Raw genomic sequence first — 20,558 nt, forward strand, 5'->3', positions numbered from 1 at the left:
GAGATGTGATAACTTGCAGAAAACAAAGTGCTCATGGAGAATGTAAGTGATATATACATATGTATACTGTATATATATGTATGTATGTTTGTGTATTTATATATATGTGTGTATATATACTGTATACACTATATATATATATATATATATATATATATATATATATATATATATATATATATATATATATATATATATATATATATCTATATATATATATATATACACGACATACTGGCCACTTTCTACCATTCGTATGCAATTGTAATAGAACACAATGCCCTTTTAGCTTCAAGAATTCTTTACGCTGTTTGGATACCCTGAGATCCAAGTGCAAGAAATATGAAATAATTCTAATGTCCGGCAGCAGGATCGAGGTCGCGTAACCGACCTGGCTTTCAGCGTACCCAAAAAGTGTGAAGAATTCGAGAAGTTAAGAGGACATTGTGGTCTTTACAATTACATACGTATGGTGAAAAGTGGCCAGTAGATTATTTATATATATATATATATATATATATATATATATATATATATATATATATATATATATATATATATATATATATATATATATATATATGTATATATATATATATATATATATATATATATATATATATGCTGTATATATGTGTATATATATATATATATATATATATATATATATATATATATATATATATATATATATATGTATATATATATTCTGTATATGTGTATCACTTTCGTTCTCCTTCAGAACTTGTTTCTGAAAGTTATCTCATCTCGTGTCGGTTAATGAAAGCATACCTATTGGATTTTACTATACTTTGACTATCACACTTCATTTTCTATTTCATTTGTATCATTGCCTTTTCCATGAAATTCTGCGTAATCCACTCGTACATTGTTCACCTTCAGTTGGCGTAAATACTCCATCCCAAAGTTTAACCGACCCGCGCGTCTGAACGCAAACTGTTCTCAAGAATGCGAATATTAGCATCGGCGCTGGCAGCACCTCCTCCTCCTCCTCCTCCTCCTCCTCCTCCTCCTCCTCCTCCTCCTCCTCCTCCTCCTCCTCCGTTCATGAATTTGCAAGTGTTTATGCAAATGCATTTACAACACATTGCTGACACTAAACGCGCGGTTTGTGTTTGGGGTCGACTTCTCTTTGTGTAGCTGCAATAATAATTCGAGAGGAATTTCATCCCTGAATAGTTCGTCTGTTGCCGTCGACGTCGTGAATATAATAACAATAATAATTTAATCTTTATTTCGGCTCAGGGCCATGTACGTATGATATACAAAGTGCAGACAATACAATACACACAATCTAGATACACTAGATAAAAATGGTAATTGGCAATATCCACGCAGTTGCTGAAGTAGTAGCAAAAATAGTAATTATGATAATGGTAATGACTTTACTAATATGTTGAGAATAACAGTAAAAATAATAAAGATGATATCAGGCTTCTTCTCGTATGATGGCCCTTGGTCTTACCGAGGGTCGGAAAAGACACGAGGTGATGACTTCCGCAAATTCTATGGAATTGTAACTGGAATATAGAATTTAGGCCAAAGGCCCAGCGCTGGGACCTATGAGGTCATCATTGAACGCTGAAGCGGTAAACTGAGTAAAGGAGGTTTTAAAAGTGAAACAGGAAGAGACGCTCGCAGTTGCAATACGAAACAATTCTCAGGAGATGGTGGAAAGTAAGATTAAAGAAAGAGAGTGTGAACGGAGGTCAGTGAAAGGAACGAAAGGGGTTGCAGCTAGGGGCCGTAGGGACGCCGCAAAGAATCTTACTTAATACTTACAGCGCACTGCGTGAGGTGCACTGCGGGGACTAATACTGTTTAGTGATGCATAAAAAGAATCGTTTCAGAGTATTCCTCAGACGTCTATTCCTCTCTGTAAAAGACACTTATATTCAAAGAACCTCATTCCTTTCAATCACTATCTACAAATTTATCTTTCTTCATGTTTCGCTATAATTATAACAGTGAATTACCAATATCTCTCGAGGTATTTAGGATTCCAGTGATGCCTGTTATACGCTCCAATAACGGCTGGTATTGTACACTACATGGGCGGGACTCTTACTACGCCCTCAATACTCCTCGTTTATCTGGGTTACGGAAATGAGGCCCTTATGGGCGGATGAGCATTTGCATATCCCAGCGCGTCAACCTAAAAGATCGGCATATTTTGCGCAATTTTTGGCGTTGCGTCAAAATTAAGCGTCGCCTGAGTGTGATATTGTGCAACTTGTCCCAGTAGCCGGCCTGTTTTCACGACGAGAAAAGGCGGGCGGTGACATATGTGTGTGTGTGTGTAGGCGTGTGTGTAGGCGGAAAAAAATATTCAAATATTTATATTGAAGATATATAGACAAAATATTAAAATATTTATATTGAATATATATATATAAATCAATTGAACAACTTCAATAAGATACAGAATTTCAACTGATTAATGCAGTTCATGAGAATCTTATTTCGCATTAAACAATCATTCGGGAAATAGGATCCTAATTTAGACCTACTCTCAGATCTAGTCATTTGGACCTGCTAACAGTCAGATAGACAGACAGACATACTAACAGACAAGCATAAAGACAAAACAGGCTAACAACACATCCTTCTTGGATGATGGAAAGTTCCATTTCTTCTCAAGACATCGTAGCAAAGAAGCCCTGGGCATGGATGGTAATCCTACAGGATATTTGGGAATAGTATGATGGGGGTAGTGGTAGGTGGGTGGGGTTGGGGCAGGTAGTGGGTGTGGGGAAATGGAATAGTCGTGTGGGTGTGGGAAATAGTTGGAAGTATGTGTACGTGTGGGAAACGAAGGTTGTGTAAAAACGTGTAGCAATATTAGCGGCGTATGTATGTATGTATGTATGTATTATTATTATTATTATTATTATTATTATTATTATTATTATTATTATTATTATTATTCAGAAGCTGAACCCTATTCATATAGAACAAGCAACGGAAGGTAATGGAAAATACAGAAAGAAGAAATTCACTTATTAAAAAACTCAAAAGACAAATTAAGAGCTCTGAAAATATTGTGACCATAAGTTGATAGCTGACGAAACCCCACAAGGATGAGTTAGACCAGGATTTATCAAATCACGGATAATGAACTCAGGATTTCCAAGGATTTCCAAACCCCCAAGTAATCTCCTGTGAGTTTCCAGAGGATTTCACCCCAGCCTCTGTTTAGTAAGGTATGAAACGCTGATTACAATCTTTTTCACGCCACGCGTAATATTTAAAAAGAACGTGGATATTAAGAAGCCTCCGAGTCAATGGGGAGGGACCAAGGTTTTGGGATGGTGGGAGCCTGGAGTGAGATTGGGTGGCTCTTCAACCTTGAGATCAAAGGTCGAAATAAGGATGTAATGAAGAAACTCGATGCTGATTAAAAACTCTCTCTCTCTCTCTCTCTCTCTCTCTCTCTCTCTCTCTCTCTGTCAGTGGTAAAATCTTGTTTATCACAAGCTCTCTCTCTCTCTCTCTCTCTCTCTCTCTCTCTCTCTCTCTCTCTCTCTCTCTCTCTCTATAAATGATAAAAACTTGGTTATCACAAGTTGTGCTCTCTCTCTCTCTCTCTCTCTCTCTCTCTCTCTCTCTCTCTCTCTCTCTCTCTCTCTCTCTCATATACACGCACGCAAGAGATCCAAGGAATTAACGTCGGTGAATTCATTTATGTGGGCAGATATCGGTAAAAAGCTCTCTCTCTCTCTCTCTCTCTCTCTCTCTCTCTCTCTCTCTCTCTCTCTCTCTCTCTCTCTCTCTCTCTCAAAATAAAAAAAAGGAATATCTATATAAAGCTACATATAATCATCTATATAAATCTATATAGAATCATCTGTCCTTCACACACACAGATCGACCTTGACCGGTTCCATGGAATTGTAAGCTGATGAGAGAGAGAGAGAAATAATCTATATTGTTTTACTCTCATTACATGACCACCATTGACCTTCTGATATGCCACCCCTGTTTGGAGGAGGGTCCCATTAGCGCTATTTCACTTTTTTTTTATATATATATCGCGATTCAACCTTGTCAAAGACAGTGAAAGGTTGGAAATGTCAGTACGGTGGCATTTTTAATGTTAATTAAATAAATGGAGCCGTTTGCTCTGTACACAGAGCTCTTACGAAACAGCGCACCCAGAGCTAATCTTGACTGGAGAGGCTTTTGTGTTAGTGAAAATATTCTGGCAACAAATGGAATTCGTGGTGTCTAATGAGAGAGTAGTTATTATGGTATTCAGATTATTTTCAAGTTGATATGAATAGGTGAGTATTTTTTACGGTGAAGGGTTTTACACTGGCGTTTGGGTGTGTGTGTGTGTGTGCGCGTGCGCGCGTCTATGGTGATGAGCTTAAGACGAGAATTTTTCCAGTACAGATTTTTTTTTTTTTTTTTTTTTTTTTTTTTTTTTTGAAGACCGGGAACCAAGTATAGTTTAATTGTAAAGACCTAAGGCTGGCTTTTATTCTTAGTGGCGCATAACCCTGAATATAGATTTTTTTTTATAATGGGGAATCTAAGAGAAGCATTTTTTTCCAGCTGTGAAGAGCATACGATACACTTGTTTTCAGTGAAAAACCTGAGATGATAAAGTGAATATTGGCTGGAATTCGTAGAAGTGAATAATATAACTGCGCCCGGTTTAAGCGAATTTTTAATGATTTTATCATTAGCAAATTAAGATTGCATTTAGTAACAGTTGACTTGCCCTGAATTTAGTTCCGATTATTTTATATTGACTATTTTATTTTATATTGATTATTTTATATTAACTAGAGGAAATTTGGACTGAATTCAGTCGAGCGAATTTGGATTGAACTTAGCAGAACTGACTCTGGCTCCAATCTACTGTGACCATTAAAACCTAGAAGTCCATAATGGTGCGTAAATTCCATTCGCTAATTACCAGCCACTGCAAATTATCTAAACAAATTGCAAAAAATTAATTTACGACGTCGTAAAGAATCGGAAATGCCCCTTTCAGCAATGATTGCCAGTCATTAACCGTGATTCCCTTCGTTTTTGGCAGAATTCTGCAGTGATGCCTCGCAATGGAGTCTCATAATGACTGACTATCAAGTGACAATCAGTAGGCCAATCGAGATTCTTTTTCTTTTTCTTTTTTTTATCGCGCCGAAGTCGGTCAACTCGCAGAATACTTCGACCGGAAGCGGGCCAAGGTCAGTGAGAGGGCTTTCAGCGCGCGTACGTACGTACATACACACACACACACACATGCATATATATATATACATATATGTATGTATAAATATATGTGTTTGTGTCTGTGATCTACACGCGTGAATTTATAATCGCACAGTATTAAGCCACGAATGTTTAAGGTTGAATTCACTGTATTTGCGATATTTGCGGCTTGATATTTAATATATATATATATATATATATATATATATATATATATATATATATATATATATATATATATATATATATATATATATATATATGTATATATATGTGTCTTTGTGTCAACGTTTGACTCCAAAATAAAGATAGATTAAATGAATTTTAAAAGCTACATGCCGTGTCCGTAGACTCCTCCGTACTCACACGCAAGAGCGGCATTTAGAGGAATCTTTTCGATAACACTGTATCTTTTAACATTAAAGTCGTCCGAGGGGTGTGAACTCCCAGGCACGTGTAGGTCATTGCCACGCGACCTTGAAAACGACCTGGGTACGACGAGAGTACACCCAGCCCCTTTAAAGGTTCTCCAAACTTGATTTTCGGAGCAGCCAGCGAGATTAAAAAAAAAATAAAAATGTTCCGAAGTTTCTTTGGCGCAATCGAGTTTTCTGTACAACCGCTGCAGCATATAATCAAGGCCACCGAAAACACGTCTATCTTTCGGTGGTCTAGTATGGCTAACTTTAACCTTAAATAAAATCAAAACTTCTGAGGCTACAGGGCTGCAATTTGGCATGTTTGATGATTGAGGGTGGATGATCAACATACCAATTTGCAGCCCTCCAACCTCAGTAATTTTTAAGATCTGAGGGCGGACAGAAAAAGTGCGGACAGAATAAAGTGCGGACGGACAGACAAATCCAGCACAATAGTTTTCTTCTACAGAAAACTAAAAAAGATTTTTAAAATTCTGCTGAAAGGTACGACATTATTGCACGATCTTGTTAAGAAAGAACAAATTGTAATGGAAGGTAAACGGTACGTCATTTTAGCACGACCTTAAAAAAAGAAAAACATTTCTGCTGAAAGGTGTGTCATTATAGCACGACCTTGAATAAAAGGGAAAAACTATTCCTGCTAAAAGGTGTGTCATTATAGCACGACCTTGTAAAAAAAATTTTGACGGAAGATAACCTGTATGTCATTACAGCACGACCTTGAAACAGAAAAACCATTTCTACCGATAGGTAACCCTTATGTCATTATAGCATTTGACCTTTGAAATAGAAAAACCATTTTCAATGATAGGCAACCCTTATGTCATTGGGTTGCACGACCTTGAAACAGAAAAACCATTTCTACCGATAGGTAACCCTTATGTCATTATAGCACGACCTTGACAAAAAGAGAGAACATTTCTGCTGAAAGGTGTGTCATTATAGCACGACCTTGACAAAAAAGGGAAAAATATTCCTGCTGAAAGGTGTGTCATTATAGCACGACCTTGAAAAAAAGGAAAAAAATATTCCTGCTAAAAGGTGTCATTATAGCACGACCTTGTAAAAAAAAAATTTGATGGAAGATAGCCGTTATGTCATTATAGCACGACCTTGAAAAACAAAGAAAAAACATTTTTACTGATAGGTAACCGTTATGTCATTATAGCTCGACCTTGTAAAAAAAGATTTCTGCTGGAAGGTTACTGGCCATGTCATTAAAACACAACCTTGATAAAAAAGAAAAAAAACATTTCTGCTAAAAGGTAACCGGTTTGTCATTATAGCACAACCTTGTAAAAAAAAAGTTCTCCTGAAAGGTATCCAGTATGTCATTATAGCACAGCCTTAAAAAATTAAAAACATTTCTACTAAAAGACAACCAGTATGTCATCATAATACGATCTTGTGAAAAAAGGTTCTACTGAAAGGTAATCGGTATGTCATTATATCACGACCTTAAAAAAAATTAAAAACATTTTTACTGAAAGGTAACCAGTATGTCATTATAACACGGCCTTGTAAAAAAAAAGAAAAAACACTTCTACTGAAAGGTACCCGGTACGTCATTATAACACAACCTAAAAAATTATGCTGAAAGGTACCCGGTGTGTCATTGTAGCACGACCTTGTAAAAAAGAAAAAAACTCTAATGAAAGGTACCCGGTACGTCATTACAACATGACCTTGACAAAAGAAAATAAATAACATTTCCACTGAAAGCTATCCGGTATATCATTACAGCACAACCCTTGAAAAAATTTAAAAAATAAAAAAACATTTCTGCTGACAGGTAACCGGTGTGTCATTAGAGCACGACACAGAAAAATAAAAAATGTTCTACGGAAATATACCCTGTATGTCATTATAGCACAACCTTGAAAAAAAAAAAAACACTTCGAGTACGAAGAAAGTTTTTCTGGTGCTTCGTCATGTCACCGGCGCAAATTTCCGCCCAAAGCAGTGGAACGGACCCCGTTAAAGTTGCTGTGTACGAGAGAGCAACTTCCTTTCGACAGGACGCCGTTAATCCCTTTAATCGTTTATTTATCCTTCCTTTTTTAACGTAAATGGGGTGCTGCGATCTGGCCCAGTCTTTGTTATTGCCTGACCTTTATTGGTGATGTTGTTTGTTGAGCAATAACCTTTGCTGTTGATGTTGTTTTGTATGAAAAAGGACCTAATTGGTGTATTTCCTAAGGTGTAAACATTATTCTTTTTTGGGGAGGCAATAACCTTTGCTGGTGATGTTTTGTGTGAAAAAGGTCTTAATTGGTATATTTCCTAAAGTGTATTCATTATTAATCTTTTTTTTTTTTGCAATAACCTTTGCTGTTGATGTTGTTTTGTATGAAAAAGGACCTAATTGGTATATTTCCTAAAGCGTGTTCGTTATTAATCTTTTTTTGGCAATAACCTTTGCTGTTGATGTTGAAAAAGGACCTAATTTATGTATTTCCTAAATTGTATGCATTATTAATTTTTTTTTGGCAATAATCTTTGCTGTTATTATTGTTTTGTATGAAAAAGGACCTAATTAATATATTTCCTCAAGTGTATACATTATTAACCTTTTTTTTTTTGGCAATGACCTTTGCTGTTGTTGTTTTGTATGGAAAAGGACCTAAATTATATATTTACTAAATGTATACACCGGTTATCTTTTTCTTTTATTTTTGGGAAATATATGAATTCTTGTAGTGTATACGGGTACAGGTTGGGTTAGTCATTAGGTGTGGGTAATATTCGAGGACTACTTAGGAAACAGGTGTTTAGGCACTAGGATAAATACGCCATAACATCATGAAATACTTTCAGCGTACCCTATATGCCAAATGAAATAAGAGATGTAAACAAAGATTATTCAGAGAATAATCACACTGTGTCAGGTTATTTATTATATTATAAAATTACAAAAATACGGAGTAATTATTTTCATTCATTCTTAAATTGGCTATAATTTGTCCCAAATAAAAAAAAAGCGTTAATCCTAAGGCTATTTTACCTATTTTTAAAAAACATTTTCAGGAGAAGATATTTTCCAGTCAAAGTGATATGCTACCCAACAGTTCGTCTTATGAACAACGCAGTAGAAATCTAATCTAAAGATCTTTCCAGTTGATTAAAGAATTCAAAGCAGACCTTGACGAGAATAGAAATTTAAAAAATACGTGCGAGATAGCACACGATTGGAATTACATTCCCAGTCCGGATGTAAATCTTGTTTTGAGATTGGAGTGCGATCTCCCTCTATTTTTTGTTTGCTGTTTTTAGTTTTGTGTAAAAGTAAAACTATCGAGATGGTTTTGTCTGTCCACCGCACTTTTCCCGTCAGCGCCTCAGATTTTAAAAACTACTGAGGTTAGAGGCTGCAAATTAGTATGTTGATCATCCACCATCCAGTCATCAAACATACCAAAATTCCCCAGCCCCCAGCCTCAGTAGTTTTATTTAAAGTTAGCCACGATCGTGCGTCTGGCAACGCTTATTAGACATGCCACCACCGGGGCCGATGGCATGAAAGTTTCCATGGGCTGGCTCAGAATTATAACGAGACCACCGAAAGATGATCTATTTACGGTGGCCTTGACAGAAAACTCGATTGCTCCGAAGAAACTTCGGCGCATTGTTTACTTGGTTTTTGTGGCGAATACATTTCTTATTTGTGTGTTCCTCCACTCTTTTACTCTTATGTATGACGACTGTAAGAAGTCGGTCTTAGAGAAAGACGAAATATTTTTGTGCTTTATAAATTTCTTGGAGGTGTGTTCCTCATTATCTTTTAATTTTCTCAAAGTATCCTCCACACAAAGATTTTCTTTGTCACAATGATAATTTCATTTATGCAACCAGATCCTTCTCCTTAGCTTGTCACTTTTACAGTAAGAAAAATAAATCCTACCTCACCCTTTCAAGACGAACAAACAGCCGATATCATGAGCACAAACATATGCACAATACAGAGGCACAATACACTGTATATGCGCAAACAGGAAACGTGAAACAAAAGCTCAGGCAGTAAGATGGAATAAGGCTTTGAAGCATTCGAATATTCGAGCGCCTTGTTAGTCCAGGATTAGACAGGGAAACACCACCTGTTCATAATGACCCAAGATCAGATGAAGTACTCTCAACCCAGCCAACAGATCAATAGAACTGTGTAGTCAATCGAAGCCCAAATAGATCAAAATCGTGAAAAGCTAAAGAATACATATCTCACAAAGGTTAATGACTTCTAGTTCGCCTTGGAAATTCACCTGAGACTGACCAGACTGAAGTCACCTTCCTTTCCTTATTCAGGCAGGGTAATGAGAAGGGAAACTGAATCCTGGATTAGTCTGAAATCTCTCAGTGCTAAGTTGAATTGTTATCGTACATAATCTTTGTCACTCTGATTTTATTATCCGGATTTTAGACCTGGATAACTTCGACCATTTTAACTCATTAGTAATTAGCTGCAAGATGAGACCGTAAATTTGGAAGGAGAGTTGAAAACACAACACCTTCCCATAAGAGTTTACAAAAAATGAAGGTTTTAGCAGAACCCAATAAAAGGATCGCTTTAAAGTGTTCAATATACACTGAGATCTGAAACACATGGTTGTCGAAATTCCTATCTGCCAGTAATTAATTTATTATGGTTTATACATCAGCCAGTATAAATCCTCTTTCATTTACAAAATAGAGAATTATGTTTGAAGGTGTAAATAACAGAATTCATTCAATATCCGTGTGTTTCCTGAATCGTTCTGTGGACCATTTTAAATACACTTATTAATCAATCACCATTCAAGTAGAGAAGTTTATTCTGCCCTAAAATGGAAAACTGCAGTATCTGCAAAACTTTCGAAATTGAGAGATGCCACCTACTGGGCTCGTGAAACACTAATACGCAACTTACTGTAGTTTCAGAATGATTCTTCAATGCTTTCCCGGAGTATTTAGGGGGTCCCATTTGCAGTATCTGCAAAATCAGTAGTAAGGCAAGGGAGTATTTACCATTTTTCTCAGTTTTGTATTTTTGCAGATGCCGCAACCTTCCATTTTAGGGCAGTATTGATACACGTCATTCTCTCTGTGACGTCATGGTCATTTCACAACGAAATGTCATTTTTGTTGACGTCGTATTGCAGACAACAAAACGACGTTGTTCGTATCATTACCAAAGATAATTACCAAAAAAAATTGCATAATCACATCGCAGCAAAGAAATAAAACATTCCTTTGAAAACAGTGACATCATTCGACTAAGACAAACATTCAGTCTTGATAACGCAACAGAACCTAACACTGCCGTGAGAATTCCTGCCTTGGAAACAGCGCAACAGGACACGGCGGTCATTATAGCTCCTGGTTCCGAGACTTGGAATGACCTCTCTGTCCCCGGGTGAAATCATCGGGTCCTGCTTAAGCGGTGATTAGCGATCCGTTTGATTGACTCGTTTTCAAGAGTTCGTTACTGGGCCGTTCATTTCCGTCGTCTGGCCATTTATTTCTTTTTTTTTTTTTCTGTCACTGCAATCCCATAGAGGTGAGAGAGAGAGAGAGAGAGAGAGAGAGAGAGAGAGAGAGAGAGAGAGAGAGATAGGAAATCAGTTTTGTCAAGGCGACTTTTATTGCTTCCGTAGGCTGCATCTGAGTTCTGTTCACTATTAACATTTACTCAACTTCCCAGTGCTGCAAGGGGTGTCTAATTACTCACTATGTCAGTCCATAGGCCATCTATCAAGTTAACAAACTTCTCTTCTGCTAAAGCTAAGTAAAGAACTTACAGTATATACTTCTTGAGTAGATGTGCCTGTTGTATTTTCTTCATATTCTTCTTAACTACCCAATAAGTGGCCATCCTCTGCAAGGCTGTATTTAATTATGCCTTTTCTATAAGTGTGAATTCAGTTCTTGCTCTCAAGAGGTGTTGGGGCACGTGCTATTATACAGTATCTCTCGTGGCCATATAGCACTTGTCAGTCTTGTCTCTCACACACAGTAAAGAATTTACATATAGGCCATTACTTCTTCCCTACCAAGATCCTCTGTTCCATTTCGACTGTAGCATTTCCTGAATCTCATAATCTCTTTAGCAAAATGTTTCTTAATAGACCAAGGTTCTGAGGAACATCTCCGACTAGAACGGGTTAAGTAAAAATACATACATATATATATATATATATATATATATATATATATATATATATATATATATATATATATATATATATACATATATATATGAGTGTGGATATGTACATATATATAGATGTATATGTATATGTATGTTTGTATGTATGTATGTACGTATGTATGTATGTATATATACATATGTATATTGTATGTGTCTGTGGGTGTTTGGGTTCCCATCGAATGCATATGCACCTTTGATGCTAATTTATTATAGCAACGGTAGGAACCCAACGCCCACGCCCTTTCATTCCAGCTTCAAAAGCTGAATGAAGGTCCAGCTCAGAGCTGCACAGCACAGTAGCCTAATATACAATAGACTTCCAGGTAGACGCGTGAGAGCTTGTTACATTTGCAATTCTAAACCGGCCAGTTGTTGAATATTTCTTGGAGATATGGACATTGTTGTTAAAGTCATAACAGGCATTAGTAGTCAATCAGTTCGCAATCAAGGGCTGTTTGTGTTTCGGGAATGCAGATGTAGCCACGTAACTTTGTTAGATGGGCAGTTCCGTTCCGCCTTTCGGCATTCGTGTTGGAGAAGGGGTTCGAGTCGTCTGTTTAATCAAAGCCTGCTGCTTGTTTAGATGAATGTCTTGGGAAGAGTGGCTGGATGTGAAGATATGATTCTTTCTGGGAACAGACTCGCTCGCAAAGATTGTCGTTAATTGTGACGATGTGCAGTTGTTTCTCAGAGAAAATTATATTTTCAGTCTGTATAGGGGTCATTTTTTTGACAGACTTTTTCTTTTCTTAGGCAAGGTATTTTTTTTATTATATAAGAGCTTTAATATGCATACATTCAGATAGACTGCTCTCTGCTTCATCTAACTTTGACCATCAGTTTCTCTGAATATTTTGCTTCTATGCTATCGAAATTATATTTTCATTATCTTCATCTACCCCCTATACTTACTTCTTAACTTGTACTAATTCTCTCTTGCTTATTCATTATCATAATTACGAAACAGATCTGATACTCTCCTCCTAACCATTCATTCGCTGATCCATCTCCTATTGCATTACGGTACATAACTGAGCATTCACATCAGTGTACACTTCAGATTCTCTTAGAGTTGCAACATGGGAGCGTGAGAATGTTTACATCGGGTTCTTATAAGCCTTTAAACCTCTCCTCTTCTGCCCTGCTTGTATAATATATTCGTGTCAATGAAATTCTAGTTCTTTCTCCAAATGTGGATACAAAACCCACCAAGACAGTAGATTTTCTTCGTTCATTTCCTATTTCAGATTTCAGTACTTTCATCGGAAATCGCATCCAAATATTTTGCTGATAAAGCAAATTTTCTCTGTTCATTCATTTTGCCATTGCACCATTAGTAATCCCTTTTTCTCACGTAAACTCTACAACCAAGCAATCTCAGCAGATAAGAACCATTCGAAGTTCATATCCAGTATCTTTACCAGTTTGTGAATCCCAGTCACCTAGCACGACCAACTTTTCTGCCATCAATAAAACCGGCTATGGAGATTTTCCAAGAAAAATTCTTTTTTCAGAGACTAATCTTAACAGTACATACCACTTATCTAAGAGGAAATAAATGGGAGGATCTGTTGTTTATCAGATATTTATTGCCATTTCTAAAAACCGCTAATCAGTCATTGGATTTACCACTTACCAGAACCACCATACAATTTCAGTCTGTTGATCTCCATCCTTTATCGGGATTCTGATTTCATTTCAATCCACAAACGCAACTTCACATCACATCTTAACACATCCGTGAGATCGCGATGTCCAAATACATTCGTCTGAGATTCCAGTACTGATGTCATCTGCAGCCATTCAATGAATATCTAATACGGTGTAAAAGGAAGTCTTAGCTGGCTGCATCTCCCTGATTCCATCTGAATCTTATCTCGGGTAAAAAATGGCATCTGATTGACATCCTTTCCTCAGTTGCCCAAGTGCCGTAATATTGCAGTGACTTGACTCTCCTTCAAGTGGAAAAAGTCTAATTTGCTGTCATGAAGTAATTATTTTTACAGAATTTTTTGAGTGATATGACACTGCATGCTGTTGGAAATATCAGCTTTTTGCAAAGGATAATGTTTCGAGCAGTATTGCCAAGTCTGGAGTCTTTCTTGCTTTTCACAAAATTGGTTGGTTTTGCAATTCTCTTTTATAAAACAAGATATTTTCATTAAGAGTTCCAAGTTTAGTATCTGGATTAAATCACGCAAGAAATTTCAAGACGCCAGTATGTTAACTTTTTATATATTTCATATAAAAGGTGATTAAACACAGAATTTAGCAGATGAGACATAACTGAATTTGGAAACTAGTGCTGTGAATCCAAACACTGAAAGCTATATAACGTTCCATGATTTGTTGGATGAACTTCTCTTCCAGAATTGTTATGACAGTGTCTCTCCCTCGTTCATCTTATTAAGTAGAATTCCTTCAGCAAGTGGTTTCATGACATAGAATCTATCTTTATATATACACATATATATACTGTGTATATATATATATATATATATATATGTGTGTGTGTGTCTGTACCTTCTGTTCTATATTTTATTTTTCGCATTTCTTTTTCGTTACTTGTTGAAGGCTCTATATCCTCATACGTCTTCGTAATCTGCTCAACATCTCAACGTTTTTTTTTTTTTTTTTTTTTCATCTTCAGCAGTTAGTTGTCCTCCAAATTCTTTATTCCCTTTCTTAAAGCTCTCATGGTCCTCTAATGTATCAACAACCGAATCTTTAAAAAAAAAAAGTATACCTTAGTTTTACCAGACCACTGAGCTGATTACATGTACATCATTCCCACGTCACGTCTTTTCTTCATAGCCACTCTCGAAGATTTGCATATTTGCTTCTGCCTTCTGTAGTGCACAACAGACTTCCATTTATGTCTCATGATTTGTTCTCCTGCTGCTGATTCTTCAGCCATTTCTAGATTACAATTCAATCCTCCTGGCTACCTAATATTGCTCTCCTTCAAAGTTATCATTCTCGACTTATCTTGTTCACTGCATAATTTCTTGTCCAACAACTATTGTTTCATATATATATATATATATATATATATATATATATATATATATATATATATATATATATATATATATATATATATATATATATATATGTATGTATAGTGTATGTATATATGTGTGTGTGTGTGTGTATGTGTGTGTGTGTGTGTTTGTATGTAAGTGTGTATTTGTTGGAGAATAGTTTTGTTTGTGCAAGTACAGAGGTATAGATATTGAAATATTTTAATTTTGAAGGTAAATATCTAAGACCGGAATTAAGCAATTTAGCAAGAATTTATTTCATTCATACATTATCTACAGGCTAGTTTTCAGAATGCTATACGAGTCTTTCTTCTCCACAAATTTATGATACGTTATTAAGCAAATATATTCTTTTAATGGACTACTTTAAAAGTTGGTATACCGAACAGTGTTTTTAGTTTTTAGCAACTTCAAACAAAATCATCCAGTTGTAACAATTTGTTAATAATTTATCGTCTCTGACAAAGAAAATTTTCCATACAAAGAAAGAATCATCAAACTGAAGTTCGCACTATCGAATAATCGAATAAAAAAAAAGGAGCTAAAATTCAATTTATATACCAACAACAGTTATCCATATCAAAAGCAACTATCTTTGACCTAATTCAACCTCAAACTCCAGAATTAAGAAAACCCTTCTCTAATGTTTATTTCTTCTTGGCCTCGCAGAGGTAAGACGGCCCCCACGAAGGTGATTCGTACTCAAACATGTAGAAGCGATTGAATGCCCCCGAGGGAACCAGCATGCCATTGACCCCATTCGATAACGTGGATGCTGGATGAGAGATGTGCCACCTGTGATCGAGATGAAATTGGGTGCGTCAGGCAATTGTTGGTTCTGGGAATTTGTGTCCTCTCTCTCTCTCTCTCTCTCTCTCTCTCTCTCTCTCTCTCTCTCTCTCTCTCTCTCTCTCTCTTTTTTGAAGCCCAATATAAATGAAAGGTTACCATATCTTATCTTCCATTCAATGCGGGAACATTTGTTCTCTCTCTCTCTCTCTCTCTCTCTCTCTCTCTCTCTCTCTCTCTCTCTCTCTCTCTCTCTCTCTCTCATTTAAATTTATATGATATATATACATACGCACACACGCATATATATATACATATATATACATATATATACTATATATAATTATATATACATATGCAATATATATATATATATATATACATATATATATATATTTATATATACATATTAAGGCTTAGAGAGCTGAGCATTTATTATATCTTTCATGAATACATGGAAAAAGCCTTGTCTATCTTTTTTCTAATCCTATTATCATATTAGGACTCTCTCTCTCTCTCTCTCTCTCTCTCTCTCTCTCTCTCTCTCTCTCTCTCTCTCTCTCTCAAAAAAGAATCATCCTCACTCAATACTTACACGTAAGACGTGTTGCTGATGGGCGTTCCGTCAATCCATTTCCACTGGCCATTAACCTTCTCCGAACCGACCCAGTAAATGTATCCTGTCATTCCTGATGGCAATAATTATATTACGATAGAACAGTAACTTTTTTATATTTGTATACACTCATAAGGGAAAACGTAGTCACAGGAAATGGGAACAGCTGGAAATATCATCATCCCAATATATATTTTCATCGCGAGATTCCTCTTTTCATCTCGCGGGAAATGACTGCGGGAGATGTTGTAACACTTATATTTCTAAACATTATTTAATTGATGTAATACTGTTTGCGTCATACACAGCTCCCCCGCCCATTCAAGGTTTAGTGTGTTTTCTTTTTTATTCAAAGGTCGTCTATATTGTTTTATGAGAAGATCAGCAGTTGGGGAAAAAAAAAAGTTGGATTTGACACCGAAAAGCCTGACAGATTTTTCTTGTATGATGGAGAAACGTCTGGATACCTACTGGTAATATTGGGAACCATTTTTTTTTCTTCTTTAAATGTAAACATAAAATATTTCTACTGGTGGCGACTAATTATTAAAATTACTGTATTTTCATATATATATATATATATATATATATATATATATATATATATATATATATATATATATATATTATAAATATTTATAAATATGTATAAATATATATATGTGCATGTATGTATGTTTATATAATATATATGTAAATATATACATTTATGTATGTATAATATAATATATATACAATGCGCTTCAAAGAGATCATTGGGTCTGCTGTCTAGATTATAATGAGGTCTGCTTAAAGTACTTAACTGACATCTGAGAACTGGAGTAAAAGGACTTCTGTATGTATATATATATATATATATATATATATATATATATATATATATATATATATATATATATATATATATATATATATATATATATATATACAGCATTTTCAAACAGTTTTAAAGAAACTAAAAGTACTTAGATTTATATAAAAAAGTATGACTTGAAAAGAACCTGTAGAAAATAAATAAATGTTTATATTTCTATAAGCCTGAGGGTCCCAGTAGAGAAATCATCTTTGTACGGGAAAAGGAATACAGAACTATCTAATTAAATATAATAAAAGAAATAACATAAAATGGGGGAGACTATCAGTATGTTTTCTAGAGCTTCTATGAACAAAGTGATTCTTAAAAGCAATGTAAATCGCAAAAAATATTTTCTATGCTTTCTTAAAATTAGGAATGTAGTTGAGTCATAGGATTTTGAGAAAAAGTGGATTTTTTCCTTCCCCCGAAAATAGGAATGCAGTAGATGAAGAAAAATCAGTAGTGTACTTTTAAGAGAAGAATATTCAATCTCGCAAAAAAACTTAGCTGTTATTGTCAGTCACTTCCATAATAATTTGTGATACATTTCATTCATTCTTCTTCGTGTGATTACCCTTGATTTCAAATTGTGAATCTCATATAGCAGAGGTAGATAGATGGACTGATAAAATTCCAGTTGGAAATGAAATATCTCTATTTCATTTTGTCTTTTGCTTTCATTAATTTTGAGGCTAAATTCCTGGCAAAGATTCTGAATGTCTGTTAAAATTAACCGTTACAATTTTGTTATGCTTGTTACCATAGCTATAAAATTATTGCAATATCATCTGAAGAAAAAGTACATTCACATAATGATTTTCTTCCACTCTCCCACAAAAATTATTTCTTCCTAAACCGAAATTTCCTGACAGTGATGGATAATTCAGACAACTGAAATGCGTTTACTAAGCTCAAGCTCATGTTAGGGTTTTGCATAATTCTTGAGCCAGCAAGTTTCAGATCCAACCCTTGCTAACAATAGCCCCTTTAAGACGATCCACTAGAATCATGCCTTGCGTGGCCTAGCGTAGTTAATACTGAAGCCTTTTTTTCAGTCACTTTGGCCCCAGTTGAGTTGCTTTCTGTCTATTACTTTTCAGAAGTCCCTTCTGGTCAGTCACACCCAGCTGTACAAGTTCTTGAACTTTACTCCAGTTCTCAGATGTCAATTAAGTACTTTAAGCAGACCTCATTATGATCTAGACAGAAGACCCAGTGATCTCTTTGAAGCGCATTGTGCAGAGTGACAAGAAAGTCAGTTTTCTTAACAATGAATAAACCAAACAACACCGTAATACCTGGCAAGTTTTGAACAATGTGAGAAGAGAAAGCCGCCAGAAGTGGAACGTCAATGATGGGCAGGTCAGCTTTCCAGAGGTCACCCTCTCCGAACATCGACGTGCAGAGTTCACGTGCCCTGGTCCAGTTCTTGCCAGGTACCCTGCTCGGGTCGAAGTAGTAATCGGTGGCGATGAAGATGCACCGTCCTTCGAGCGTTGTGAAGTTGTCAGGACAGCATGCTGGAGGATGAAGAACGTGCATTTGTTTACCAGCCAGTGGATTTTTTTATCTGAGCTTTCTTGTTAAAAAGAATAGCCTGCGCACAAAATTATTCAATTTGCATGTGTGTGTGTGTGTATGTATATATATATATATATATATATTATATATATATATATATATATATATATATATATATATATATATATATATATATATATATATATAACCTATATATTATATATATATATGTATATATATATATATATATATATATATATATATATATATAATGTGTGTGTGTGTGTGTGTTCGTGATTGCATGTATGTATATTTTATCTATTTATTTATACAGACACCCTTGCTTGGTAGACAATGAAAAGATAAGAAAGGTTGGCCTACTGAAAAAATCATATTTCACCTTCAAAACATAAACCAGTGTTGATAACCACACTGAATGAATTACTAACACAGTAGCAAACGAAACTTCTCATAAGTAAATAAAGTCAAAAAAATTAATGTAGATTTCTTTTAGAAAAATTCAGGAAAATGCACTGAAGCATTTTAGTCACAGTATTGATAGTTGAGACTAGAATTTATTTTCCATTGTTCAACTGCAATACAAAGTCTGAGAGAAATTTCTCCTAAAGCAAAATGATCGACCTAGCCATCGAAATAATTACTGAAAATTCCAAACATTTTTAATCGCTGGAAGATAAAGAATCCCGTAACTGCAATTTTCCTTCGCTGTCCAAAATCGAAAAATGAAGAGACACCTTTATATTTACGTTCAAAGTTGGGTTACATTTCTTGAATATCTTTTACCTGTGGAAGAGACCTTTGCCATCTCCACAGCTGGTGTCAGGAGGAGTACCAGCAGAGGTAGGGCGAAGAGAAGGTACTTCATGATGCTAAAGGCTCTGTAGATGCCCAGGCTACCTAGTAAAATCTCCCGCACTCAATGACAGGCGACACCATTTCCCTCTTTATATAATGCTCGCTTCCTCACTAACCTACAAAAATAAGACGTCATTAAACATATGATCTTCGTCATTTCCGTTCGGGGAAAACGAATTGTTTTGCTATCTGATAACCAGTTCTCGCTTGTCGTGATTTCTGTAACATAATTTGGCTAATGTATGACGGGCCGGGGATTTATCTTTTATGATACCCCGCAATATAATTTTACAACTTAAAGTAAAATCTTCTTATGACTCAGTTGCCGCGCATCGCTTTTATAACCTACCACTCCTGTATTTGCCTTAATTCTCTGACTTTTTTTATGTGCGTTATTTTTTTAGGGCTATCATATTGGTTTATTGGTTTTCACCTTTATTTACAAACACTTCTCACCTTTTTTTTTTTTTTACACATTTTTTATATCTCGTGTAGATACAACAAAGCTTACGTCCGCACGTTTGCAAAAAAGTAAATGTGTTTATTTTCCCCAATGAAAACACTCTGTGGATAGAAACCCTAAATTTGGGAAAAGTAGCGCGTTTCAACTTTTTTTTAAAAAGTATATCTTAGTTTAATCAGACCACTGAGCTGATTAACAGCACTCCTAGGGCTGGCCCGAAGATTTACATTTATTTTACGTGGCTAAGAACCAATTGGTTACCTAGCAACGGGACCGACAGCTTATTGTGGAATCCGAACCACATTATAGCGAGAAATGAATTTCTTTCACCAGAAATAAGTTCCTCTTATTCTTCATTGGCCGGTCGGAGATTCGAACTCGCTGCCAACAGAGTGGTAGCTGAGAACGGAACCAGCTCGCCCGACGAGAAACTGCAACTTTTTTTAAATATGGTTATAAACATCACCCTAAGCTTCGAAAGTTAAAACTCTTCTGCTCTTCACTTTATTTTAACGCGAATATTCCTGT

At 35.6% G+C, this 20,558-nt stretch overlaps 1 protein-coding gene across 1 annotated transcript; it reads right to left on the reverse strand.

The window, feature by feature from the left end:
• Positions 1–15,142: 15,142 nt before the first annotated feature.
• LOC136841473 (C-type lectin domain family 4 member D-like) lies at positions 15,143–19,647 on the reverse strand. The gene is made up of 4 exons (XM_067108417.1): positions 19,496–19,647; positions 18,469–18,690; positions 16,294–16,387; positions 15,143–15,704 (listed from the first exon to the last, which is right to left on the reverse strand). Exons 1-4 carry the CDS (start codon positions 19,575–19,577, stop codon positions 15,557–15,559), a joined length of 546 nt encoding a protein of 181 aa, XP_066964518.1. The 5' UTR covers positions 19,578–19,647; the 3' UTR covers positions 15,143–15,556.
• Positions 19,648–20,558: the final 911 nt, after the last annotated feature.

The sequence above is a fragment of the Macrobrachium rosenbergii genome, chromosome 9, assembly GCF_040412425.1.
Source record: "Macrobrachium rosenbergii isolate ZJJX-2024 chromosome 9, ASM4041242v1, whole genome shotgun sequence".
NCBI lineage: Eukaryota > Metazoa > Arthropoda > Malacostraca > Decapoda > Palaemonidae > Macrobrachium > Macrobrachium rosenbergii.

Bases quoted from the DNA above. Each gene is read 5' to 3' on its own strand.
- LOC136841473 (XM_067108417.1), bottom strand. From the start codon at position 19,577: ATGAAGTACCTTCTCTTCGCCCTACCTCTGCTGGTACTCCTCCTGACA. The intron at 18,691-19,495 runs GTAAAAGATATT...TTCATCCTCCAG, and splicing joins GGCAAAGGTCTCTTCCACAG to CATGCTGTCCTGACAACTTC. The intron at 15,705-16,293 runs GTAAGTATTGAG...TCTCGATCACAG, and splicing joins ATCAGCAACACGTCTTACGT to GTGGCACATCTCTCATCCAG.